At 38.2% G+C, this 25807-nt stretch overlaps 4 protein-coding genes and 1 long non-coding RNA gene across 6 annotated transcripts; 2 read left to right on the forward strand and 3 right to left on the reverse strand.

The window, feature by feature from the left end:
* Window positions 1–836: 836 nt before the first annotated feature.
* On the forward strand, window positions 837–1718 carry LOC118347967 (uncharacterized mitochondrial protein AtMg00810-like). Its single transcript, XM_035688667.1, has 2 exons — window positions 837–900; window positions 1291–1718. Exons 1-2 carry the CDS (start codon window positions 837–839, stop codon window positions 1716–1718), a joined length of 492 nt encoding a protein of 163 aa, XP_035544560.1.
* A 1408-nt stretch (window positions 1719–3126) lies between these two features.
* LOC108981478 (abnormal spindle-like microcephaly-associated protein) lies at window positions 3127–18730 on the forward strand. Its single transcript, XM_035688998.1, has 20 exons — window positions 3127–3912; window positions 4249–4717; window positions 4824–4915; window positions 5146–5259; window positions 5350–5538; window positions 5661–5726; window positions 5951–6007; window positions 6695–6817; window positions 6900–7016; window positions 12820–12927; window positions 13015–13147; window positions 13793–13927; window positions 14484–14660; window positions 14747–15339; window positions 15535–15712; window positions 15800–16041; window positions 16782–16971; window positions 17396–17621; window positions 17729–17884; window positions 18006–18730. The coding sequence occupies exons 1-20, from the start codon at window positions 3229–3231 to the stop codon at window positions 18097–18099; spliced, it is 4143 nt and encodes a 1380-aa protein (XP_035544891.1). The 5' UTR covers window positions 3127–3228; the 3' UTR covers window positions 18100–18730.
* On the reverse strand, window positions 11408–11993 carry LOC118348069. Its single transcript, XR_004801216.1, has 3 exons — window positions 11779–11993; window positions 11610–11686; window positions 11408–11496 (listed from the first exon to the last, which is right to left on the reverse strand). It is a non-coding gene; the product is annotated as an uncharacterized LOC118348069 (long non-coding RNA).
* Window positions 18731–19693: 963 nt separating the features above from the next.
* LOC108981472 (15.4 kDa class V heat shock protein) lies at window positions 19694–20623 on the reverse strand. Its single transcript, XM_018952659.2, has 2 exons — window positions 20312–20623; window positions 19694–20160 (listed from the first exon to the last, which is right to left on the reverse strand). Exons 1-2 carry the CDS (start codon window positions 20448–20450, stop codon window positions 19895–19897), a joined length of 405 nt encoding a protein of 134 aa, XP_018808204.1. The 5' UTR covers window positions 20451–20623; the 3' UTR covers window positions 19694–19894.
* A 1620-nt stretch (window positions 20624–22243) lies between these two features.
* Window positions 22244–25395, reverse strand: LOC108981476. 2 transcript variants are annotated; one of them, XM_018952665.2, is made up of 2 exons: window positions 25187–25395; window positions 22244–24881 (listed from the first exon to the last, which is right to left on the reverse strand). In XM_018952665.2, the coding sequence occupies exon 2, from the start codon at window positions 24830–24832 to the stop codon at window positions 23921–23923; it is 912 nt and encodes a 303-aa protein (XP_018808210.1). In that variant the 5' UTR covers window positions 24833–24881; window positions 25187–25395; the 3' UTR covers window positions 22244–23920. The 2 variants fall into 2 exon arrangements, with proteins under 2 accessions (XP_018808210.1, XP_035544709.1); XM_035688816.1 differs by having other exon boundaries at window positions 22244–24968; window positions 25187–25369.
* Between the last annotated feature and the right edge of the window lie 412 nt (window positions 25396–25807).

Raw genomic sequence — 25807 nt, forward strand, 5'->3', positions numbered from 1 at the left:
ATCGATGAGGTCAATTGGAGTGGGTGATCTATCCAATGGGCTTTACATGTACCAACCCTTTTGAATGTTTACGGGTGATCGAAACTCCTCAACAAAATAACATTGCGAAGCATAAACATCAGCACCTTATGAATGTTGCCCATAACTTTCATTTCCAAGCACACTTACCTCTAACTTTTTGGGGTAGTTGTGTTCTCACCATAGTATATCTTATGAATCGCACTCCCAGTCACATTCTCCAAATTAAATCACATTTTGAAATTCTTTTTGATAAAACACCCAACTATGATCCTCTTCACGTGTTTGTGCGTCTTTGTTATGAACTAACTCTTCGTGCTCATCGCGACAAATTCTCTCCTCGTACTACTAAATGTGTCTTTCTTAGCTACCCAAGCACTCATAAAGCATACAAACTCTACAACCTTGATATTTAGTCCATTTTCTACTCATGTGACGTCATATGTCACGAACAAAAATTTCCTTTCCAAGATCTCTCAAACACTTCCTATTCTTCTCCTCCCATCATTCATTTTCCTGTCCTTGAACTTGTTGTATCTATTTCTTCATCCCATAAGTCCCCCTCCCCCTCCGATACACGTTCCCCAACCCCATCACCACCCATTTCTCATCCTCGCCCTGCCTATCTTCATGACTACATCTGCCCCACGTCGTATTCACCTGCTACATAGGCCTCAGGTACTACTCACCTTCTATTTGCTTTTCTTTCATATTCCTGTTTTTCTTCCTCACATATCACTTATTTAACTGCTCTTACCTCCTGTATCAATCCCTCATGCTATTTTGATGCTATCTACCACTCCCATTAGCGTGAGGCAATGTCCGCTGAGATTCATGCATTACATGATAACTCCACTTGGACTCTCGAACCTCTTCCTCCTGGTAAGAAATCCATTGGGTGTAAATGAGTTTTCAAAACCAAACTCAAGGCCGACAGATCCATTGCGAGGTACAAAGCTCTCTAGTTGCCAAGAGTTACACCTAGGTTGAAGGCCTTGACTATCATAAGACCTTTGCTCTGGTTGCCAAAATGAGCACTGTCCGCTGCTTATTGGCAATCGCTGCTACCAAAAATTGGATAAATACATCAACTCAACGTCAACAATGCTTTTTTACACGACGATCTTAATGAAGAAGTCTACATGACCCCACCACCTGGATACTGCACTCAGGGGGAGACTCGTGTCTGTCGACTCAGAAAATTCCTATATGGCCTCAAGCAAGCATCTCGTAACTGGTTTTTTAAACTAAGTATTGTGTTTCTTGATGCAGGTTTTTATCGATCTCAGGCAGATAATTCTTTATTCACTCGTGTTACCCACACCAGCATCACTCTTATTCTTGCTTATGTTGATGACATTTTGGTTACTGAAAATGACATTTCTCAAGTCAAAGTTTTCAAGAGAATTCTCTTTACTCATTTCAAAACAAAAGATCTTGGCTCTCTGAAATGTTTTCTTGGACTCAAAGTTGCCCACTCTCACAAAGGCATCTTTCTCAATCAGCCCAAATATGCCATTGACATATTTTCTGACAGTGACCAACTTGGTGCTCGGACTGCCTCTTTTCTTGTTAAACAACATTTGAAGCTCAATAATCAATATGGTATTCTCCTCCCTAATCCTTGCCTTTATCGTCGCCTTATCTATCTAACCATTACTCAACCTAACATTGTTTATGTAGTCAGCATTCTCAATTAGTTTATGCATGCTCCTTATGTTCCTCACATGACTGCCGCTACTCGTGTTCTCTGTTACATCAAAGGGAGTCTCGGCCAAGACATTTTTTTCTCCTCCTCTAGCAATCTACGTGTTACAGCTTATATTGATTCTAATTGGGCAAGCTGTCCCACCACATGTTGCTCCTCCACCGGCTACTTTATTAAGTTAGGCACAAATCCGATCTCATGGCATACCAAGAAATAGACTATAGTTGCTCGCTCTTCTGCTTAACCTGGATATTGAGCTATGGTTGTCACCACCTGTGAACTCACATGGTTGAAGTAACTTCTCACTGATTTTTGCATCTCTCATCCCAAGCCTTTCACCCTTCATTGCGACGATCAATCTGCACTTTATATTGCACATAATCATGTGTTTCATGAGCGTACCAAACACATTGAAATTGATTGTCACATTATTCATGATAAAATTCGCTCGAGCCTCTTCAAAACTATTCATACTTCTTCAAATGAGCAAGTCGTCGATATCTTCACCAAATCCTTAGGACACGAACTTTTTCATCATGTATCGTGCAAGTTGGACATTACAGATCTCCATGTGCCAACTTGAGAGAGAGTATTGACATATATCTCACCATATTTAGCTTACACAATATAAGGAATCATCTTAATTTTAGGAATCAATCAAATTAATTTGCTTATCTTATGTATAACTTTTTATACTTAATCTCTTGTACATCTATTTATCTGTAAAGTTGAATACAAATCAATATACAGTTTGAGCAAAATACTTCTCCCTCTTGTTTCTTACAACGTGTGTCAAGAGTAAATTATGCAAAGGGAAATACGTGAGGTAAATAAACTGATACCAACTAATGTAGTTAAATGTAATATGTTAACTTTTAACCTTATTTTATCTTCAAACAATTAATAAATGAGAATTACTAAAACATTTAATAAAAGTAAATTCATAAATTGACTAATTTCATGTAGTACATATTATAAAGAGTAATATTATATACAGATATAGAGTCCGCAAGCGCCGTACAGTAAAAAAAAATAGGGTTTACTATTAAAAATTTAATTTTTTTTTTTCATATGGATATCGTATTTATTTATTTTTTTCAAAATGACTGCACGACACTTATATACTGATGACTACAAATATCATTTCTTAATTCATAAATTTATTTTTTTCGATTGTATTTATAAAGTTGAGATTTCTCAAATAAGAGATCCGTAGAACGGTATAATCAATCCGATTCAAATTGAGACGCCGGTAACGCTCTCACGGCCCATGAGGGCTTTTATAAAGCTGTTTTCATAATATCAGCGCCCGCGCACGTGACCCGAACTAGGATTCCCCACGCTCATAGATTGCATTGCCCGCTTCTCTTTCACACATTTCAAATTCAAAGTTCTCATCATCGGCTTCCGTTTTTCTTTCGTTCAGACACCCTAACGGTCCAAATCTCATACTTTACAACAGAAATCCGAGGAGAGTTACACAACATTCAATCAAGACGACAATGGAAGGCGAAGAACCGCCATTTCTCTCCCCGTCACCATTCCCCTCTTCTTCTTCTCATCTTCTCAAAGACATCTCAAATTTCAAGACACCCAAACGCCCTTCCCAAATTCCCATTTTCCACTCCCCCTGCCCACAATTCTTCACTGCCTCCAAACAAACACCTCGCATATCTTCGTCCTTACGCCGCCACCGCCCTTCTCTCGCTCCACCCTCCTCCGCCTCGGCACGCTCCAAGGCCACGGCCCGCAGGCTCAAGGCCTTCGAGCTCGAGCAGTCCAAGTCCTCTCGCAGGGCCCTAATCAAGAAAGAACACTCGCTGAAATCCCTGGCCAAGTCGCTCACCGTCTGGCTCAACTTCCTGTTCGAGAACCCCGGATCCTGCGGCTGTGATTTACCCATCCGTGGCGATGGGGATCGTGCGGCCGCGAAGGGTAAGAGGGACAGTGGGCCTGGAATCGAGGTTGGCGTCGATGCCGCGTGGCGGAGCCCCAAGAGGCAGAGGGATTTGCTGTGGCGGGCCGGGGAGAAGAACGCTGCCGAGTTTTCGGATTCGATGTTCTCGAATTTACGGTGTTCGTTGAAAGATGTGTGCAGCTTCGACGACTTGAAGCAGCGAATGCGTGTTTATTTGAGCCTGGGGAGTTGCAAGCAGATTTTCGAAGTGATGACTCAAGTGACCAAGGTTCTCTCTCTCTCTCTCTCTGTGTGTGTGTGAGAGCACGCGCGCGTGCGCGCGCCAAATCAAGAGAAAATAAAATTGTATCAAGCTCGGTTGAGTTACGTTGAATGGAGGTTTTCATAATGCAGCTTCTGTAAGGCTTGGGGACATTACCCATGCTGAGAATAAAGGGTGATAATCACGTTACTATTAACTAAATCTCAGATTTCCAGCATATTTCTTTAATTGAGATGTGACTATCCTAATGTTGTTTTTTAGATACTCACGGAAGATTCTTGATGTATACATGTAAAAATACTGATTGGGGGTTGAATCATTTTGGTATGTTTTATTTCTCAGAATATTGATGAAGGGAGGTTGAAAATGAAGGCAAATTGCCCTATAGTAACAGATTTTGGATTGAAAGAGAAGGCCACTAGAATTCTCATGAGTTATAATCCGATATGGCTTCGGATTGGATTGTACATTGTATTTGGTGGCGATTCTTTGTTGTCCAATGCAGACGTTAATTCCGATCAAGAAATCTCATTTTTGAAAATGATTATTGAGAAGCAGTTCTTCTCGCATGCGGGTCTTGCAAAGGCTTATGCCTATAACAAGATGGTAGAAGGCCTATATAGACCTGGTTACTATGAAGCTCTTGGGAATGTTATATTGAAGAGATTTTTGCTGCTTGCTCTTATCCTTGATAAAGCTAAATGTCAGAGTAGCCTTTCCCTTAAGTACGGTATCGATGGATTGGATGGGGGCTCTCCGTTATTGTTTATGGTGCAATCTGGTATTAAATCGAGCCATCAAGTGGTCCAAGGTAATTATTTATGCATTCATCATTTCAGTTTTTTGTTGATTCCGTTGACTGTAGTTTGTCCATTGTGGGCTGAATTTTGTCTCTATTTTTTTGGGGTTTAAATCAGATTTTCTTTCATCGGATGTAATGCATGGGGAGGGTAAACTTTTAGTACATCTGCTGATATTGGGATACAAGGTTACTATAAACAGGTATATGGTTCGTTCTCGTATTATGCTGCTTTCCGTGGATATATATTGCGAGAGGTATGGTTGCGTCCATCTGTTTGTAACTGTGTATGCATATTTCTCTAGGGTGTACGTGTTGCTGTCTTGTAAAATTGGTTTAGACTAGCACCCGAGTGTTTGCTTTTTAGCTTTAATGACGAGGCATAATGGAAATGATTTTTTCAGCTTGCCATTTGAGAATTGATGTGCATGATTGTGCAGAGTCCACTCATTGAATATGACTTCAGAGTTACAGATTTATTCGTGGAGCTCCAAGATGGGGTGCGGCTCTGTAGAGCCATTCAGCTCTTGCAGCATGACTCTTCTATCCTCACGGTTGATCTCTCTCTCTCTCTCTCGCTCCCCCCCCCCGCGAACAATTGTTTTTCCTTTCCGGTCAAATTTGATTCTTTATTGTGTCCGCAGAAAATTGTTGTTCCATCAGATACTCGTAAGAAGAATTTGGCAAATTGTGGCATTGCCCTGCAGTATCTTAGGCAGGCTAGTGTGATGCTATGTGATGAAGATGGAATGATGATTGTGGAAGACGATGTCGTTCAAGGAGATAAGGAACTTATTCTTTCCTTGCTGTGGAATATTTTTGTTCATTTGCAGGTATGTCGGTTTCTATCCTCTGACCCAATTTTTCACAACAGTTGGTTGACGTTTCCTTTAAAAGCTTATAGTATTCTACTTATTCTCATTTTAATTAACTTACTTTGTCATGAAACTTGCAGCTACCTCTTCTGATCGACAAAGCAATTCTATTTGAAGAAATTTGTAAAGTCCGTGGAGTTCACGAGGTAGGCCTTAATAAGGATAGGCTTCCTCTTATTTAGCTGACCTGTTAAAGAATTTAAGCCATGAAAAAGCATCAAATTCAAGTTTCTTTGTTTTCCGATTTTTGGAAATAAGTTTAAACCAAAAGAACTCGATGATAATCTTATCTTATCTTTCCTCTTCTGTTTTTGTTTTTGTTTTCAACTTGGTTTGCTTAACGTACGCTGATTCTCTTTCATTTTCACAGGAGGACTCAGGTGGCCTCAACTTCACTCATTTGGAAATGCTTTTGAATTGGGTTCAGGTATAGCTGTCGTGTGAGAAATTGTATTAGGAAATTCTCTATCTATGCCTTAGATACCACTTTTTTGCAATCTAACAAACAATGATCGAGCATTTATCTTCTTCTATGACCTTGACACCGTTATTTGGCAAAAAGAAATGACTGTCTATGTATATAGGTGGTACATCCAACTACCATAAATGCATTGTGCATACTATCATCGCTGGCATTTTCATGTCACGGCATCAATTGTTTTTTCTCTGTTTAGTATTAAGTAAAAAACTTGAACAAAATCTGTAGCACAGAAGTGGCACTATATTTTACCTTCAGAGAACTTGGGTTTTTCTCAGTTTCCCCGGTGGAAATCGCCATGTTTCAATAAGAAGATGACTGGTAATTGTGCTAAGTTTCTCATGTTTTTTGTGAAGTTGTCAATTGGATTTAAAGCCACTAATTTCTTTCTCTCTTTTGGCCATCTGAGCTCATATCTATCTTTCTTCAATTATTTAATGCCTTTTTGTCTAAATTTAGAATACTGATGAATTTTGAAATTGTGATTGCATGTACATTACTCCTTTTTCTTTTCACCACCTTGCAACTTGGACTGTCAGCTTGTTGGAATGTGCATATTGCATTTGTTCATACTTTAGGTATTCAGAAAAAAACTGATTTATCTTGACTTGACAGTCATTGTAATTGCGTTTCCAGGCCATATGTCAAAATTATGGTTTCAAGATCGAGAAGAATTCTTCATTGGTTGATGGAAAAGCCATATGGTGCTTGCTTGATTATTACTTCCGCAAGGAACTTCATTGTTCTTGTTCTTTAAAGGTGTTTTATATACCTCTATCCTTGTTAATCTTGTATATGTACAGATCTGCTTTCTTTGCTTATTTTAGTTCTTTGTTCACAGGATTCTCAAAAAGCAACTAGTAAAGAATCAATCATGTCAGCTACTGATTATCCAGATGCGGTGCACAATTTTATTTTATCACAGAAATTGACAACATTATTGGGAAATTTTCCTGAGGTAAGTGTTGCATAGTTTTCTGATTGTATTCAACCACCTTATCAATCTGTACATGCTGCCGACACTGGGAAAAACATTGGCATTTTACCCTAAGTTAGAATGATGTTGTTAACAGTATAAAATTCCTGGATTTCTGTGGCTAAAAAGATCTTTAAGATATTTTTAATGATTTAGGTTTAGTTGCAATTAAATTTCCAGTGTCATTATTATTGGTATGCAGTGTGATTTGTTGCTATTGAAACTCCATCAAAGTTCCAAAAGAAAGCAATTTAAAGGTTCAGATATTCATGCACAATGTGTGTATAGATGTGCATGCTTGCTTTAGGTTTAAACTAGTATATGTGCAACCCTGCTTCAAGTTCTTTGTATAAATTCTAGAAACAATTTATTCTGGGTTTGTGAATCTTGGTTTCTCCAAAGTGTTACAGTCTAGCACCAGTTATGGGTCCTATATCCGTATATTGATAGGCTGGGTATATCGTGGAAAAACAAATACAAAACTGAGGTTCAGTGTGGCAAATTCTCTGTTTTTTTTTTTAATTTTTAAATTTTTACATAGAGTAGTATAGTGAATGATTTTTCTGTTTGGGAGGAATCCATATGAAAATATTTCCACAATATGAATTTAACTCCATATCTTTAAATTGCTTTGACCTGTGGTATAGTGAATGATTTTCCTGTTTGGGTGGAATCCATCCGAAAATATTTCCACAATATGAATTTAACTCCATATCTTTAAATTGATTTGAACTGTGGATTTTGTCTTTTCCATAGATTTCAGCAACAACTTGTATCTTTTCAAGCCAGATGCAATGGTTTTTTTTTCAAATATATATATATATATATATATAATGTTTTGGTCAAAGGACATGATTTGGACCCACTGCTTCTACTATATAGTTAAACCCAAAAACTTTTGGAAAAGACCATACCAATAGGGGTGCTACCCACCCGTAGCAGGTGGGTAGCCAGAACCCTCGCCCTCAGCTGGCAGGGGGTTAGTTAGGTCTCGCTGCTTGGGTGGGCGGATTAGCCCCTGGGCCGTCCGCTCAATGGGCCCAGAACCTTTTTATGGGCCATAATCTATTTTTGGGCCAATTTTGGCCCAAAACCTGTTTTCACTTCAAAATTACATATATTAATACAAAATTTTAAAATCTAAAATATATAAATTAAGGGTAAGTTTGGGGGTGAGATGAGATTTTTGTGTTTTGTTTTGAAGTTTAAAATATTATGTTTTAATATTATTATTGTTTTGAGATTTGAAAAATGTGTATTGGGATTTGAAAAAGTTGAATTGTTTATTATATTTTGTATGGGGATTTGAAAAATGTGTAATGATGAGATGAGATAAGATGAAAATTTTATGTTTTGTCTTGTGCGTCAAACCTGCCCTAAATGTTATCTCAAAATATAAATAAACCTATTAAAGTTGCTAACTAATATCCTAACCTATTAAAAAGTGGTATAAACTATTACACATTAATATACAAATATTACAAGTTAATCTAAAAGTGTTACAAATTGTCAAATAGCTTGAATGAATAACAATGTTACTATTGGATTTTTGTATGGAGCCCGATTTTTCACTTGTTAGTGACTCGAGTGAACGCTAGACAGAAAGTTCGGTCGACATTCGCTCTACTAGTCATTTGAGCGAACTTCAGACAGAGAGTTTGCTTGAGCGAAATACTCGATAGTTGACTTTAATTAGGGTTTCGTCACACACACACACACACACATATTTCGACTTTCATTCTAATAAAATCCTCTACAGCTCTGTTGACGTAGTCACGTTGCTGAACCACATAAATTTTGTGTTTGTGTGTGATTGATTTTGTTTCTCTTTATTTTTTTTTATTGTTCCCAACAACTGGTATCAAGAGCTGGGTTCGAGTTTGAGTAAGGACGATGGCTGGAGAAGAAGTGAGGTGTGTTGAATCGAGAAGTCTGACGGCACAGATTTTGCTTATTGGAGGATGAGATAGGGGTGCTACCCGCATGGTGCACCCCCCCCCTCCCGACCATGTGAGAGTTTTTCACACTCTGCCTCGGCAGGAAAATCCCTCCGCCCCCCGCCATTATATTAAAAAAAAAAATTTTTTTGTCTAAAAATATTTTTTTAGACCAAAATTATAATATAATTTAAATAATAAATTAAAATTTATAAATATAAAAAAAATTTAAACTCATTAGAGTTAGATTTTGGATTGATTTGGCCTCCTAGGCCAATCTTTATATAGGAGGCCAAGGCAATACAATAGTCATCTTTAAGCAATGTGGGACTTAGTAGTAAGTCCCACATTGCTTAAAGATGACTATTGTATTGCCTTGGCCTCCTATATAAAGATTGGCCTAGGAGGCCAAAGCAATCCAATGACTTGAATATAATTTTAAGTCTTTTATAAATTGTGTATATTTATATACAATATATTTATTTAATATATATAAATAAAAATTTTTAATTTTATTGTGGGGCAGGGGTGGGGCGGGGCCCCGCTGGGGTCATCCCGCCCCCCGCCCCCGCTATGCTCTCTCTATGCGGGGCGGGGCGGAAGCCGGGCGGGGCAGTGGGGGCGGGGCCCCGCTGCCCACCCCTAGGATGAGATTGAGGATTATCTTTACGGGAAGAGACTTCATTTTCTCTGTGAAGCCGGACAACATGGAAGATGCGGATTGGAACCTGTTAGAGCGACAGGTTCTAGGAGTCATTTAGTTGACCCTATCAAGGTTAGTTGCACACAATGTTATCAAGGAAAAACCACTGTAGATCTTATGACGGCCTTGTCTCGTATGTATGAGAAGCTCTCGGCTAAAAACAAGGTGCATCTGATGAAGAGGTTGTTTAATTTGAAAATGACAGAAGGTAAGTCTGTTGTTCAACACTTGAACAAGTTTAACACTATCACAAATCAATTGTCATGTATTGAAATTGGGTTTGATGATGAGATTTAGACTTTGATTTTGTTGGCCTCATTGCTAAATAGTTAGGAGGCCATGAAAATGGCTATGAGCAATTTTGCTAGTAAAACGAAGTTGAAATGTGATGATATCCGAGATTTGACTATTGTTGAGGAGGTGCGCAAGAGAGATTCTGGTGAGACCTTGGGTTTGGGTTTTGCCCTTAATATTGACACTCGGGGTAGAGGACATGACATGAACTCAAATAAGGGTGGGTCAAAATCGAGAAATAGGGGCAGGTGCAAGTCAAGATCTGGGCAGTATATCACTTGCTGGAATTGTGGCAAGACGAGTCACTTCAAAAGAAATTGCAAAAATCCAAAAAAGATTGAGAATGATGCTGCAATTGCAGTGACCGAGGAAGTACATGATGCTCTACTTGCAATTCATAGTCCGGTTGATGATTGAGTTTTGGATTCGGTAGCTTCATTTCACACTACTTCATACCAAGAATTCATGCAAAACTATGTTGCTGGTGATTTTAGTAAGGTGTATTTGGCTGATGGAGAAGTACTGGATGTCGTGGGAGTAGGTGATGTGTGCATCATTCCTCACCAATTCATATCGAGAAATCATGCAGAATTATGTTGCTAGTGACTTTAGTAAAGTGTATTTGGTTGATGGAGAAGCATTGGATATTGTGGGAAGATGAGATGTGTGCATTATACTTCCAAATAGAAATGTGTGGTCTTTGTTGTATCCGAAGTCTCAAATGAGATGATTTGGTTAGTGTTTCTTGGAGGAGTTAGGTAAGATAAATGAAAAGGGTACTCTCTAAAGTGGCAGTTAAAGTGCCATATTCCTTACCAATAATCCATAATTTCACTCTAGGACCAAACATATTCAAATTATATATCATTTTATTCGATCTCTTCTTGATGATGGTCTGTTGATACTTGAGAAGATTTGTGGAAGCAAGAATCCTGCATATATGTTAACTTAAGGGTGTTACACTTGAGAAATTGAAATTGTACGCAACTTTAGGTGGTCTTATAACCTGAGGACAGGAGCTATGAGTTGCAAAGGTTGAGGTTTCAGTTTTGGAGGCGATGGTTGAGTCTCCAAGTGGGAGAATGTTGGGTCTAGTGTGGAGCCTCATTTTTCGCTTGTCAGTGACTCAAGTGAATGCTAGACAGAAATTTCGCTCGACATCCACTCGACTACTTGCTCGAGCGATCTTCAGACATAGAGTTCGCTTGATAGTTGGCTCGAGTGAGACATCATACAGAGAGTTCGCTCGAGCAAAATATTCGATAATTGACTTTAATTAGGGTTTCACCACACAATACAATGATTTTGGCCACATAGTGTGTTTTGACTTTCATTCTAATAAAATCCTCTGCAGTTTCATGGACGTAGTCACATTGTGTTCATGTGTGATTGATTTCGTTTTTCTTTTTACTTTTCCTTCTTATCGTTCCCAACAGTTACACCAATGGAAATACATTAAAACAAAAAAATAATAATAAAGGTAACAACATAAGAAATCATTTGCCAACTCCAAGTGACATCATAAAACCTGAAAAAAAAAAAAAGAGGATATGAATAATATGATGTCTAAAAAGAAAAGAACGTCAGTTATGAAAAAATAATATAGCATAAGTACAGACTACTAAGAATTAATTAACAAACCAATAGTGTATCAAAGTCAAACTATCAATTTGCAACTATTGTAGATTGAGATGGAGTCTCTTTTTCCGAAGTTGTCCCTACAACAATTAAATTTGAAGTTAAGTGTTGTCAAATAAACATAACACAATCTATTATGAGCAAAAGCAAAAAATGAATTAAGAGCAATTACTGCTTCTAGGGTGATTAACATCCTCCTCATAGCTCTCCGCAAAGTCTATCACCTCTCGAACTTGAATTGACTTCCATTTGATCCAAATCAAAGCCTCCATAGTGCTAGGAGACAATGAATTCCGAATCGTTGGGCTGCCTTGATGTAGTTCAAACTTGATTGGGTCTCAAATTGAAAATATAAAAAATCAGATTTCGGAATTTCAAAGAACTTATGGTTTTGAGATACCTACAAGGGGAGATAGAGAATCCCTAGGGGTTGGCTCAAGTGGCAAAGGCCTTGGGTTTGGAGGTATACTCCCTTCAAGTCTAAGATTTGAATCTCACTTGGTGCAGACAATTTCTAAGGGCCATTAGATTGAGAGATTTTTTCCTTGAATTACTCGAATTACATTTGCAGGAAACTCCTTGCCAAGAGCCTGTGCACCCCCATGATTAGTCGAGATGTTGTTTCCGGACACCCGGTGCCAATAAAAAAAAGGTGAGATAGAGAGAAAATGAACTTGGCAACGGTGAGTGAGAGAGTCTGAGAGGAAGAGAGGCCTGAGAGAGAGTTGAGAGAGAGTCTGAGAGGAAGAGAGGCCTGAGAGAGAGTTTGACGTGGGGGGGATGAATTAAACCTATGATGAAACAATTTTGTTTTATAAACTCTCGTAAACGACGTCATTTCCTTATAAAAATTGTTTTTTTAATATATATATATATATACACAGGCTGGGAGGATGGGTGAAACCCGGGCAGGACCAAGGCCCAGCCTAGCTACAGCCCCTTGCCTTTCTGCATGGGCGGGCGCCCGAATACAGAACTCACAGGAGGGGGCTGGGTACAAGTACCTGGCACCTAGGCCTACATACCAATGTTGTGATTAGAACTCACAGACAAAAGATTAAGAGAAAAATTGCGGTGTTGTTAGTATATACAGTTACTCTAATATTGGTAGGACATGTTGCTAAGCTGAGAAATTTGATTGGTTAACTGTTTTTGGTGAATTGTGTTGATATATGATCTTGTGAGACAAAGTGGTTATATTGTTCTTTTACAGGTTCTGCAAATCAGTGATATACTTGAATATAATGGTGCGTGTAATGATCAGAGTGTGGCCATTCTGCTAGTGTTCCTTGCATCACAACTGGTTATGAAGAAAAATATGGTACTGCTTGAAGTATTGTGTTGATTGATAATTAAATTCTAGTGGTGACATTCTTAAAAAATTATATTTTATTTTTCCCCTTGTTAGGATCAGTTGAATTTCCATAAATTCTTAGGTTGTGATTGTAAAAGTCAAGAGAGAAAACATTTCTGTCTGGAGCGGTGCACTGTCAGTTCTGAGGAAGTACAAAATCAAGAGACGGATTGGCACAGTACCAAAGGTTTCTTTCTCTATACTATAACTGTCTTGATCATTTTTATGGTATGGTACTGAATTGAGGCCCAAATACAGCAGTACCTTCCATTTATATGGCCCAAAGTGATTCAGTGGATAATATGTATGTGGTCAGTACTATAATGGCTGCAACTTCATTGCTGTAGCAATTCTCTATTTTGAGAAAGCACAATCCTAGAAAACCACAGGAATTAGACGAATGAGATCTCAGATCACCATTAAAATGAATTTATAAAAGCAAGTTACATTATATTTACATAATAATTTCAATGTTATTTTTGGGGGATTGGTGCTAACTTTTACACGACTATTGAGTGATGGTGCGGATTACTTTCTTGTCTCATGAGACAAGAACCATTTGCCTTCCTCAGTTATTCTCTCTAACAAAGCCATAAGTCCGTAAGTTCCTTGGTTTTTTGGTTCTTGGGGTGGGGTCCTATGCTGTGCTTTATGTTTATATATTTTTGAAGAGTTAGATGTGAAATTGTACTATCAGGGGAAAAAAGAAACAAGTTGTATTTGAATGTGCAGAGTCAGCAAGTTAGTTGGGGCTTCCTTGTATTATGATACTTTTGCTTCTTCCAGTACTTCCCTTTTTGTTTCCCAATCTAATGTGTCTCTGTTCAAACAGATGCCGTCAAAAAGTTTAAGGCCATCCAGGCTTGGTGGCAAAATATGGTTGAACAAAATGACAAAAAGGTTACAAAACCAGCTCCTCCTTCACCATGCATATCAACAGTCAAAGACATTATTAGCATTCACAGAGGTAATAGTCATGACCTTCTGTAGCTTTTTGTCTTGTGATTGCGATCTTTTTCAGCAAGAATGGTGATTTCTTGCTACCGTGTTCCCTTATTCTGTTCATTAACTGCTGCTTGTTTCAATAACTTGTGGAATCAATCTCCTCAATAAAATGTCGGTAGTCTGCTTGATATTTTATCTAAAAAGAGTTGTAAAGTTTCTTTTCTTTTTCCCTCTCTTTTCTTATTATATAATTTGTTCTGTTATCTGATCTGTATTTAGAATTTTTCTGGACTAATTGATTGTATTATTTATTTGAAGTAGTGATAAGTTGGATCAGTAGAAACTTCAGTGTAGTCTTTACCCTCCAATTCACTTCTCTGAATTGAGAATCCAATATTTGGTATTTCATGCATTTCTACGTGTATGCATTTACTTTGTTTTCTCCTCTCAGTGGTTCAAAAGGTAATTCTTTATGGAAATATGCGGCCCTTACATAATTGGTTTCCTTCATACTTTGATATCTAAAGTTCTGTTAGTCAAACCTTTTCTGACTGAGCAATATCATTGTATGCTACCAGAAGATGCAGCAAAAGTGATACAATCTCATTTCAGACGATTGATTGAACGTCGCTATTTCTTGAAGATGGTCAATGCTGCTTCTTTTTTGCAAATTGTAATCCGAGCTTGGTTAACTGTGAGAAATAAATTGACTTGTATAAATTTTGGCACTATTCGAGTTGAGGAGTTATCAAGTGGTATGGTCTCTGCTCTGTCTCAATAACTCTTTTATATGCATTTGTGCATATTACTCACTAGATTATATGTTTGGCTAATCTCCCAGGAAGATGGAAACAAACAACAATAGGGGGGAGATATTTGATGTTCATTGCTGATAGGCACAGTTTTGTCAAGTTAAAGAGGTCAGTGTTACTTATCCAGCGAGCGACAAGGACTTGGATCAATCGAAGACATATCGGTGGGAGTGTTCTAACTGGTGATGAGTCCACTCTTGATATGGTCAGTGCTTCTGTTGTTGTAGAGAAATCTAGTTGTGGATACATTCATGCGGTTGCTTTAGAGAAAGGTTCAAACTTGTGTGAAGAAAATAGAGCAAATGATCTTCAAGCAAAAGCTGTGATTAAAATTCAGCTTGCTTGGAAGAATTTTATCATCTGCAGATCTCTCTGCAATCAGCACTCTGCTGCAACTAAAATTCAGAGTCATTTCCTTGGTTGGCTATCGAGAAGAAGATTTCTAAATCAAAAGCAAGCCTCAGTAAAAATCCAAAGTAATATCCGCATGACAAGATGTTGGAGGGCTTACCAACAATACAAAATTGAAACCATCTCAGCCATCGTTATTCAATCTTTTGTACGCGGATGGATTGTCCGGAGAGGAGCCTGTAGACGCAAGCATCTCATTGTTGCAATCCAAGTATGTTCTATTGGATTTAAAATACTTGTGTTGTAAATAATTACTATTTTTCTTGGTCTGTTTCTGGCTACATTTGCTGTATGCAATTAGATTCATTTGCTCCGACATTTCTATCATCATGGATAAAGGCTTAAACTAAATGTAATCTCTAATTCTAACATTAAGTTAATCTGAACTTTGCTTTTATGATTCCAGAGACATTGCCGTGGTTGGTTAATAAGAAGAGACTTCTTGTTCAGAAGAGAGGCTGTTACAAAGATACAAAGTGCTATTCGATATGTGATATGCTGGAATGCATTTCAGTGTCAGAGGCATGCTGCACTTGAGATTCAACGGTTTGTCAGGGGGCACATTACTCGGAAAAGGCTCTTAGGTAGATTCATCTTATCAATAAACATGCTTGAGTTCAGAGTTATGCTGTTCTTCATGCTATAATTTTTCTGGTAATTGTTTGTGTCAGGGGCTCGTAGCATGCGTGCTGTCAGTCCTGGTGGCTGCTTCTCAAAGAGTTCAAGATGGTGTCTCAAGAGTATTGAACTGGAAATGTTTTTATGCTCAGTTGTGAAGTTGCAAAAGTGGTGGAAGAGTGTTTTGTTTCTTAAATTAAGAACAGAAGCTGCTGTCATTATTCAGTCTCATTTTCGTACATGGCTTTCTAGGCGAATTTCTGCTAGAGAGAAGCATCGTATTGTTGTGATCCAAGTAATCTGGATTCTTCCCTGCATTACTATATTTCACATGCATGGTAGCATTGGATAATGCATCTAGGGTGCTACAAAGTGGTGTTTAAGGAATTATGTTTTGGTTATCCGCGTTTCAATAAGGTAGAACAAGTGGGAAAGTATGGTTTATGGTATAGAGTATCATAGGAGGTGCTCTGCTAAAGGCTAATGCTTACTGATCTACAGGCTGGATTTAAGCTTTTTGGACAGATTGAAAACTGTTCCTACCTTCTAACCCCCTTACCTGATTTTCTTGTTGAAAATTGTAATGTATAAGAACGGTAATTTGGAAGGAAAGCTGTTAGCTGTAACCCACTTTGATGAACCAGTGCATACTATAGTGGCTTTCGTGGCCAGTGTTAAATTCAGGATATGACAGACAGTTGGCATTGGAATTCTTTGGGTGTTAAATTCAAGATTATTTGTGGCCATTGAGAATTTATTTCAAGTGCAGAAGAACAATTTTTTATTTTTTATTTTTTTAATAATCATTCAGATATATTTTGGAGTGATAGTATCATCCACAGTCTACATATTTGAGAGTAACATGATGGTTATTGGGACTTACAGGATAATTTGAAAGTTTTGTGTTTTAGGAGGTTGGATGAATATGCAAAGTTGCCGTAAATTCAGTTACTTTAACAGTATGCTGTCTTTTTCTTTGTTTATGGGAGTTGGTTCATTCAAGGTATCCTTATTTATTGGTGTTTAATTTGACAGTCTTACTGGAAAGGTTACCTTGCTCGTAAAGAGCTAAGAGGGCAGCTTCTTGATTTGCGCGTTAGAGTGCAGAAGTCTTCTACAAATGTGGATGACAGTCGGCGTATCATAAACAGACTTCTTGCAGCACTTTCTGAACTGCTTACTATGAAAAGTGTCAGCGGCATTCTTAATACTTGTGCAACTCTGGGTAAGAGTTTAGATTGATGGTTTAATTACAGTGAAAGCATCATTTTTAGTGTGCAATTCTTGTGACTCTCTCAAATGTAATGCAGAAGCCTTCCATTGTTTTGGTTAAATTCTTAGGCCTTACATATTCTTGAATTTTTCGATCTAAATGGTGAACATGCTTGGGTAAGGATACTTCTAGAACATGCTTTCTTGGTAGATAACACAGACCGTCGTAGTAGTTTCTAATATATATTTCATAAGACTATTGTATATGGTCCTTGGTCTGTTTCTGAATCTAAATTCAATTGATTGAATTTTAGATTTGAGAATTTAGAAGAAATATAGTCTGTCTTTGTGTGCTTACTGCTGTAACAATGAGCTAGATGACCCTGACAAAAGCAATCATAGATACTCATACACTTAGGTCCAACTTTTCCTTACAGATATGGCTACTGAACATTCTCAGAAGTGTTGTGAAGAACTTGTGTCCGCGGGAGCAATCAACACCTTGCTGAAGCTTATTCGTTCGGTCAGCAGAAGCATACCAGATCAGGAGGTTCTAAAGCATGCTCTCTCAACTCTCAGAAACCTTGCCTGCCATCCACATCTGGTTGAAGCACTAATTGATAGTCATGGATCTGTAGAAATCATTCTCTGGGAATTCCTAAGGTCTGGTATCTATGCTTAGAGTCAAGAAGAACAAGGGTTTCTCTTTATCATCTGCATTAATAATGGGAAAGAATAATCAAGTCCTATATTTTAATAACTCTTTTCAGGAGCAAGGACGAAGGATTTTTCATTGCTTCTGAGCTTTTGAAGAAGATATGTTCAACTCACAAAGGTGTTGAAGCCATTCGCAAGTTACCAACCCATTTAAAAAGGCTTCAGAGTCTTGTTGAGGAACTTACAAGGAAAGCAAGCCACGAGAAGAGGTTAGATTCTGGCAGAAGAAATGCCAATTAATTTTTACTTCAGCCCAATCTTATGGGAACATGAATCCATTTCTGGCTCATTAGGATATGGTGATATACCAAATCAATGCTGCTAATGCAGGAATACACGAGGTCCAGCTGCAAGAGAAAACGTAGAGAGAAGATTAAGAGAGGCTATCCAAGTAGTAAAAGTGGCAGCAAATGGTCCAGTTTAGCAAATGATGCTTGCAGTGCAAAAAGACATATCTTATGTTAGGAATATAGCTGTGTATACTCGCCATTGAAATTTCCCGTTCGTTTAGTGCGATAGAGGAACTTGACTGTCATGGCGAGATTTGATTGTTGTGGTTGTCAGGATCTATCCTGCGTTCATGATCAGTGCACGGTCGTATGGTGGGAGATTGCAGGAATCTGTTATAATCAGTGCCTGTCTCTGTACCTTGATTTGATAGATGATTTTTTGGAAGAAGTTCGTAACATGTCTGTCAGATTTAAGCTGCCAGTCTTATCTTGCCCCCACTTGGTTGGAATCATGCCCCCTCGTTACCCTAGAAAGATCACATGGAACGGACCTTCAGGCTAATTTATTGTTCTATAAATTACTTGCTGAGTCATATATAATTGTGGTTCATACTTTGGGCAAAAGGTCCTAAAAAAGTGTGCAGGATTTAACCCACTGTTTAGTCGACCTATGGGTGAGCCTTGGGGCTGCTTTTGAATTGGTGCCCCAAAATGAATGGCTTCCTCTTCTTAATTTGGTAGGTAAAGAGGAATTTATTTGTGATCGTATAGCCTGGAAACTGGAGTTCATGTGATGTCCAGAGACAGGCCAAATTAGCTGAGCAACTTGCCACTACTTTGCTTTCTATTTTGACCGCTCAAAGTGACCGTTTTACTTTTTTTTTTTTTTTTTGTGCTTAGTAATTAAGGAGTGATTTTAAATATATTGATGTATTTTTTTTATTTTTTAAAAATATTAAAAAATGTAAATAAAATAAAAAAAAATACTATAAATCAAAATGAATAGATTATTCTACCGCTTCAAAATGAACGAACTACTGTAGACGGGCAGAATAGCCGACTCTTGTTGAGTTGGCAAGTTGCAAATATTCTAGTCAATTAATTATTAGACTTGTGAATTAGACACGTCACACTACCATGTGGGTCTGTGACATGAATCTTGCGGCCCCTATAGCTGCCGTCTACAAATCTCTCTTTGCAAACAAATGAGATTCAGATTCCTCGAAAAAAAAATTCTGGCAACTATTGACGCTAGGGCCAAGGCTCGTTTGAATAGCCAGTTGGTTTATTATGCATGATGCACCAAAACGTGGTCGTAAAAAGTTTGCGAAACAAATTCCCAAAAGAAAGTTAAAACTTTCGGGCTTTTGTCCTCGAAAAGCGTGCAGCACTGCCAACTTCGGTCATCTGGGTCTGTTTGGCAGCTGGTGGGAAGTTGATAATAATGGTCAGGGGTGGGGGATTTCTGCATCAGTGTTAAGCGAGGGTTACCCATTTCACAATTTAAGCTGTTTAATTGCCTAAATTCAAAATTCAATGATATTAGTTTGATAACTTTTTGTCTTCCTATTTTTTCCCCATAGAACGGCAGAGGATAAAAAAGATGCATTGAATGTTGTGATTAGTCACATAACAGAAGAAATAAAGATGCATTCATAGTGTCGATCAAATTGTCTTATTCAAATGCAATATGACGGTATGTTGAGAGGGGGAAAAAAAGCGCAAGATATTGGTAACTCTTTTGCAGAATCTATTTAGGTTCATGTAATAGAATCTTAGGATGGCAGATTCATTCAACCCCATACCATTACGGATAAATTATCGATAGGAATCGTAAACACTTCTTAGTCAACTAGAGAGATAGGACCAACATATATTGTAAAACAATCTTGTTCAAGAAACTCCAAATCTAGTGCACACCACCAATGGTTGGAAACACTACAATAACCTAAACTATTTAGAACCTAAGCAAACCCCATGTGTTTCAATTCAAGCAGCTCGTGCAACAACTTCTAGCTGCTCTGGCTTGTCTGCCGGGTCGATATAGAAGCCATTCCTTCGAAATCTAGGCACTGTAATTGTTAGGACCCCATCTTCATACCCAGCAGAGATTCCATCGAGATCGATCATGCCCGGAAGCCGGAACTTCCTCATGAAGCTCTTAGCAGGCTCTGAGGATTCATCTACTGCCTCAGTTCGGATTATAAGGTACCTTGAGTCCTCAACTTCCACTTTTATTTCTTCTTTCCTCACGCCTGCCATGAAAACAAAAAGAGAAGTACTATTCAATTCATACGACAACATAACGGGAAAAAGATGATGTTGAAGCAGAGACTCTCCAGCCTCCAGGTACTTTTATCTCCCCACCAGTTGGGAAGCAGAGAACGAATATAAGCGAAGACTTACCAGGGAGGTCGGCTGAGAAAATGTGAGACTCCGGGGTCTCAGTCCAGTGAACATAGTTTTCCGGGATGAAGTGGTAGGGGAAAAGGAGATGAGTGGGGTAGAGATATTGCAGCGAAGGGTTGAGAGCTGGGAGCTCCATTTGAGAGAGAGAGAGAGAGAGTAGTGCGATGTGGGTTCGGCTTGTAGGTGGGAAAGGAGGGTCGTTTGTTGTCTTTTATAGGCCAAGTTGGGGTATGGGCTTTGGAGTCGGCCGGAGGGGATTCAGAGGTCTCGGGACATTACCTCCTATATTAGCCATTCTTAGGAAATGATGAGTGTCAAATTCTGAGGTCGTGATTTGAAGAATTATGAGATGCTAGATTTACCCATAAATGGGCGCTAATTAACATTGAGTTGGTATGCCGATGACCTTGTCGTCTAGTGATATTTACGTACTTTGAGAGATATTTAGAGATCGAGCCTCCATGGTTTATAACTCAATTCTTTTATTAAAAAAAGTTTTGAGTTGGCGTAATATAAGATGAGTAATATTAGATACAATTTTAAAGTAGAGTAATATTATATACAGTTATAGTGTATAAGTGCCAGATAATCACTTTAAAAAAAGTGAAAAATTACGATTAAAAAATTAAATTTTTTTATGTGAATTTCTTATTTACTCATCTTTTCAAATAAATTGTGTGACGTTTACATACTCACGATGAAAAATATCATTTTTCCTTTGTATAAATTATTTCCTAAGAAAAATAATGTGTAAAGGATGATGCTACTAGGCCCCAAAACATTTACTGTTGGACATGCCCTTAGTGTAATTATAATTTTTTTCTTTTAAATATTTTTTAAATATTTAAAAAATACACACGTACATTATTTGTAACTTTCTAAATCATTAAAAAAAATTGTACCAACTGTCAAATCAGAAACAAAATGAAGAGCCAAAACTAGCATTTTCCAACGTGTAAAACACCCTTTGATCAATTACGATACTTTGTGCTGTTGGAGATCCCCTATCTACCCCGATTCGGAAAGATTGAGTAAGATGTGATGAACGAAGCTTTTACATGGTTGAGTGTATAGAAGGCAACACCAATATGGTATTAAATCAAATCCATTGAGGAAATCTCTAGCTTTTTTTTATTTATAATAAAAAAATACACGCATGGTATTGCTTTACTTTTGTTAAAAAATAGAAGTTTTAGGGTTTAGTGGTATGTCCTAGTTGAAATTAGATTTTTTGTTTCAAATATCTCAAGCATCATTTATCTTCCTCTATAGCAAAAAGAGTAATGCTAAATACAAATTTTAAATAGATAAATTCTGCGATCTTTCGTAAAAAAATAGATTTCACTTTAAAAAAAAAACACTTTTTCAATGTGAGGTCCTCAAAAGTTGGCGTGAAACTTATCAAACTTGCCGGCGGTGTTTCTCCACTAATTTAAATAGAGAAATTAACAAGAGGAGAAAATCAGGAATCCGTACTAAACCAGAGAGGTGCCTCCAATTTTGAAACTCCGGTGAAGACAGAAAGTCCTGGGAAGCTTCAGCTAAAGTTTTAAAAAATTTAGCAATTCAATTAACTTAAAAGTGGTCTACAGGTTCATTTCATAAAAGGGTAAACAATCCAGTGAATGCACAGACTAACTAATGAGAAGGGATTATCATCCAATGTTTTGTTACCCAATTCTGTTCCACATTTTCTGAACCAAAACCCATGATTTTTGAGTGGAGGGGAAAAAATTCAACTGCGGATGTACAAAAAACAGCCAATAATCTCACAAACTGGTTCACAGTAACACTTCCAAATTTCCAATCCACAAACGCGCCCCCCCACCCCAAAAAAAAAAAAACAAATGCAGCCATCCTAAGATGAATTTCATAAGAAAGTTAAAGGGAATTTCAAATGCGGAGCAGGACACAGTAAAGAAATGCATTATGAACAAACACATTCCCAGAGATTGGCAACGAACAGTCGATCATGTCTGTTGGTGACTTGTGAGCTGCTCACAGTAGATTGATAACAAAAAAATGAAAAAGTGTTTTACAACATTAAGAATGTCCACAATCAAAAAGCTCATAATTTAAATTGTATGAAGAACTTGATCACATTACATCACCTGTCCTCCCAGTCTCAAAAGCAAGTCATTGCCATCAACTCGCAGAGAGAGCAGCAGAAATTTGCCAAGGCATTTCATGGCTCCTGGCTCATGTATTCACCCCAAGCACAAAACCATTGCTGTATGAGGGAAGATTGCAAGAAGCCCCATTATTTTTCACCCGAAATGGATTTGGCATTACAGGTAGTGTGATATGCAGTCCAGCACTACGAAGAACCTTTTTAGCATTTGCACATGTAATTCAGATTGATCTGTGAAGAAGCAGGAGTGCCCCTGGATTTTATCAAATCAAAAGCTCCAGCCCAACTCACATAGCTATCCAATCCACAATTCATGGCAACACTAACATGCGGAGAAGGCAACTTCCTCCTGATAAACACCCCTCACAAGATTTACCCTCACTCTGCTACATATTCCTGACGTCGTACCAGATAGATTTGTTGGAACTTCAGGTCCCACCATTACTATTTGTATATTGCCCAACCCATTGAGTAAATGACCAACCTCCGCAAATGCTGGCATCCAGTCCAACTCCCCTTCAGGCTCCAGGTAATGAAGAATCACCTCCTTCCCCTTGAGTAAAAGGTTCTTTGAACTAATATGAGGGCTGTTAAGATGTGATAAACAGTCAAAGGGTGGGAGAGAATGTCAGCAACAGGACTTGACAATGGCAGTGACCTGAGATTATAATACTCTAACCAACCGGAAAGAAGGATTGGACTTGACAATCATGAGGGTGCTCTTCGTCATCAAGCCCACCCATGAATCCCATAACCCACCTTTCATAGGAAGGAGACCAAAAGGGCAGTGAGAATAGCAACTACGCCTTCTCCTTCACATGCCCTTCTGATGGATACCTAACAATTCAAGCCATTTACAAGGCTGGTCAGCAGAACAGGGGAACATGAAACATCTTTACTGCCCTCTTCATCATTTTCCATCATTTTTTTTTATAAGTAAGAAAGACAATTTTATTAAATCGAATGAAATAGGAGAAGCCCATGTACACAGGATGCATACAAAAGAAAACACCTAAATACATTCTAAGAAGCAGAAAAAGACAACAAAAAGTCATGAGCTGGAGCTCCATTAATCACTAAAGCAACGAACCAATGCAATAAAGAGTGTACAAAAAAATTCCAAATTTCCTCCAAAGTACGCTCCCTATCATTAAAACACCGCTCGTTACTTTCTAACCAAATATACCACATAAGACACAAAGGAATCATCTCCCATGCTGCAGCCACTTGAGAGCAACCATATAGCCCATTCCAACAATTCCAACATGCAAGAAGATCAACCACTCTCAAAGGCATCACCCAAGCCAACCCAGTTCTACTAAAAACGCCATCCCACAAAGCCCTTGCCACCTCACAATGCAAAAGTAAATGATCCACAGATGCTTTTCCATCATTACCTTGTAAAGATCACACATGCTTTTATGTGTCCATTTCCAGTACTGATTCTGGCACACAGAACTGCAGTAAACCACTGCTCAAAACTGCCCACAACAGAGACACTGTTCTCCATGAACTTCTTTATCGCACATATCACACTGCCTCCAGCCAGCTGTTGAGTATAATTTAACATCAACAAAAGAATCCTCCTTTGGTGGTTCTGCATACTTGGTAGGGGTAGAGCTAGCTGTAGAAGTAGCCTTTTCTTCGTATGCCTGACCAGGTGGGTGTGAGACTGTAACTGCAACAAGGTCACTGCTCTTGGACAATTCTGGAGGCCACTGAACATCAACTGTCTCAATAAATGGTTCAAAGTGCATTAACATAGACCACTTTGGACCACCTTCCCTATCTACCTGAAGCAATGGGTGTACAAGAGAGGTGGCTTTCATGAATGCATATACAAACCTAAGCTCTTCCAGTGTCGGGTTCCTAAAACGAAGATCCCCTGAAGATGTGCAACGTGCAACATCAATTACAGGAAAACGATCAGTCCCTGATGCTTCCAGTGACAAAGACTTGATCATTTTCCTATTTGAAGGAAACATCAATGACTCACGTTCGTACGTAACCCTTAAAAGCTCAATGTTCGGAACCCGGATAGTCTCTCTCGAGCCTGTCATCTTCTTCGCATCATTATAGGATCGAAACATGATGAATCCTATATCCCCACCATCCCCTCCAATGAATTGAGCACATGGGAAAGGCTGTTTCTTTCCGGACCAATCCAAATCTTTCCCCACCTTGATACCAAAATGATGTCCTGGCCGCAACCTTCTCCAGGGATCAGTCCTACATAGAGCTGTTGAAGCTTTAAATAACGACTTAACAAAATTAGGAGCAATACCCTCCACCTTCATGAGACATGTCCCAGATCCAAGACCAAGCCCTGGACCAGACCCAAATTGCTCCTGGAATCTATCAAACAGATTCTTCAAATGTAGATCCATGCTGTTATCGGATCTAACTAAGAATTGAACCTCCTAAACCTTCATGCACCTGTAAACCCCATAACAAAGGGTTATATGACTGCATAAGTTTTGTTCACGTGCAGTGACCAATGTTTCCAAAACAAGAACCCTGCAACTACAGGGAGCAGTGAAATAGCGCAAGTAAAGGAACAAGGATAATTTTACTTGGCGATTTTTGTAAAGTTAAACCTCTAAAGAAGATCACAAATGACAGTCACGGGAATCGCATAATTGACTCAAAGACCCTTAAATCACATTACGAATCATGATAACAGTACGGAGAGTATATGAATTTTCTGATGTTGAAAAGATATAAAGGTTAGAGCTTCATACCGGGTTTCTGGAGTCTGGTTTGAGTGAAGAGTTCTCTGTCGACGCAGTAGACAAGCGTGTTGGAGAATGGAGAGTGAGCGACCGCGTTACAGAGCAAGTCAGATTCGGAGGGTTTTGGACATCCGACCAGTTTTACTTTGGAACTGGGACGGACAAGAACCGCCACGGTAAAAGTCATGGTCTATGGAGACTATTATTTGACTAAAGAGAAGAAAAAAGATTTATAAAAATGGATTTATATGTACAGCGAATTACTATCCTCTACTTTTCAAGGCTAAATGAGTAAAATCTTTGGTTTTAAAATGCAATCGTTTTGTTTGAAGGAAAAAGTTAGTTTGTCCACTCTACTTCGTCGCTTGATCGTTTAGGAAAAAAAATATATTTAATAATTAAAGAAGTGATTTTAAGTATATTAATATATTTTTTAATTTTTAAAAATTATTTAAATATATTAAAAAAATATAAATAGAAAAATAAAAAAATAATAATTACAAAAAATAGCTATTGATAAATTAAAACAGACTACTCTAGACGGCAGAGTAGCCCGACTCTATGTTTGAATATAAGAAAAATTGGACACCTATTTTGTAAGAGAACTGTGTACACAATCTTTTACCATCA

Source organism: Juglans regia, chromosome 3, assembly GCF_001411555.2.
Source record: "Juglans regia cultivar Chandler chromosome 3, Walnut 2.0, whole genome shotgun sequence".
Classification (NCBI taxonomy): domain Eukaryota; kingdom Viridiplantae; phylum Streptophyta; class Magnoliopsida; order Fagales; family Juglandaceae; genus Juglans; species Juglans regia.

What these genes read in the sequence shown, in the direction of transcription:
- LOC108981478 (XM_035688998.1), top strand. Translation starts at nt 3,229, where the DNA reads ATGGAAGGCGAAGAACCGCCATTTCTCTCCCCGTCACCATTCCCCTCT. An exon ending in TGGTTATGAAGAAAAATATG is followed by an intron (nt 12,928 to 13,014) that starts GTACTGCTTGAA and finishes TCCCCTTGTTAG; the next exon opens with GATCAGTTGAATTTCCATAA. An exon ending in ATCGTATTGTTGTGATCCAA is followed by an intron (nt 16,042 to 16,781) that starts GTAATCTGGATT and finishes TTAATTTGACAG; the next exon opens with TCTTACTGGAAAGGTTACCT.
- LOC118347967 (XM_035688667.1), top strand. Translation starts at nt 837, where the DNA reads ATGTCCGCTGAGATTCATGCATTACATGATAACTCCACTTGGACTCTC. An exon ending in TCTCGAACCTCTTCCTCCTG is followed by an intron (nt 901 to 1,290) that starts GTAAGAAATCCA and finishes TTCTTGATGCAG; the next exon opens with GTTTTTATCGATCTCAGGCA.
- LOC108981476 (XM_018952665.2), bottom strand. Translation starts at nt 24,832, where the DNA reads ATGGATCTACATTTGAAGAATCTGTTTGATAGATTCCAGGAGCAATTT.
- LOC108981472 (XM_018952659.2), bottom strand. Translation starts at nt 20,450, where the DNA reads ATGGAGCTCCCAGCTCTCAACCCTTCGCTGCAATATCTCTACCCCACT. An exon ending in TTTCTCAGCCGACCTCCCTG is followed by an intron (nt 20,161 to 20,311) that starts GTAAGTCTTCGC and finishes TTTTCATGGCAG; the next exon opens with GCGTGAGGAAAGAAGAAATA.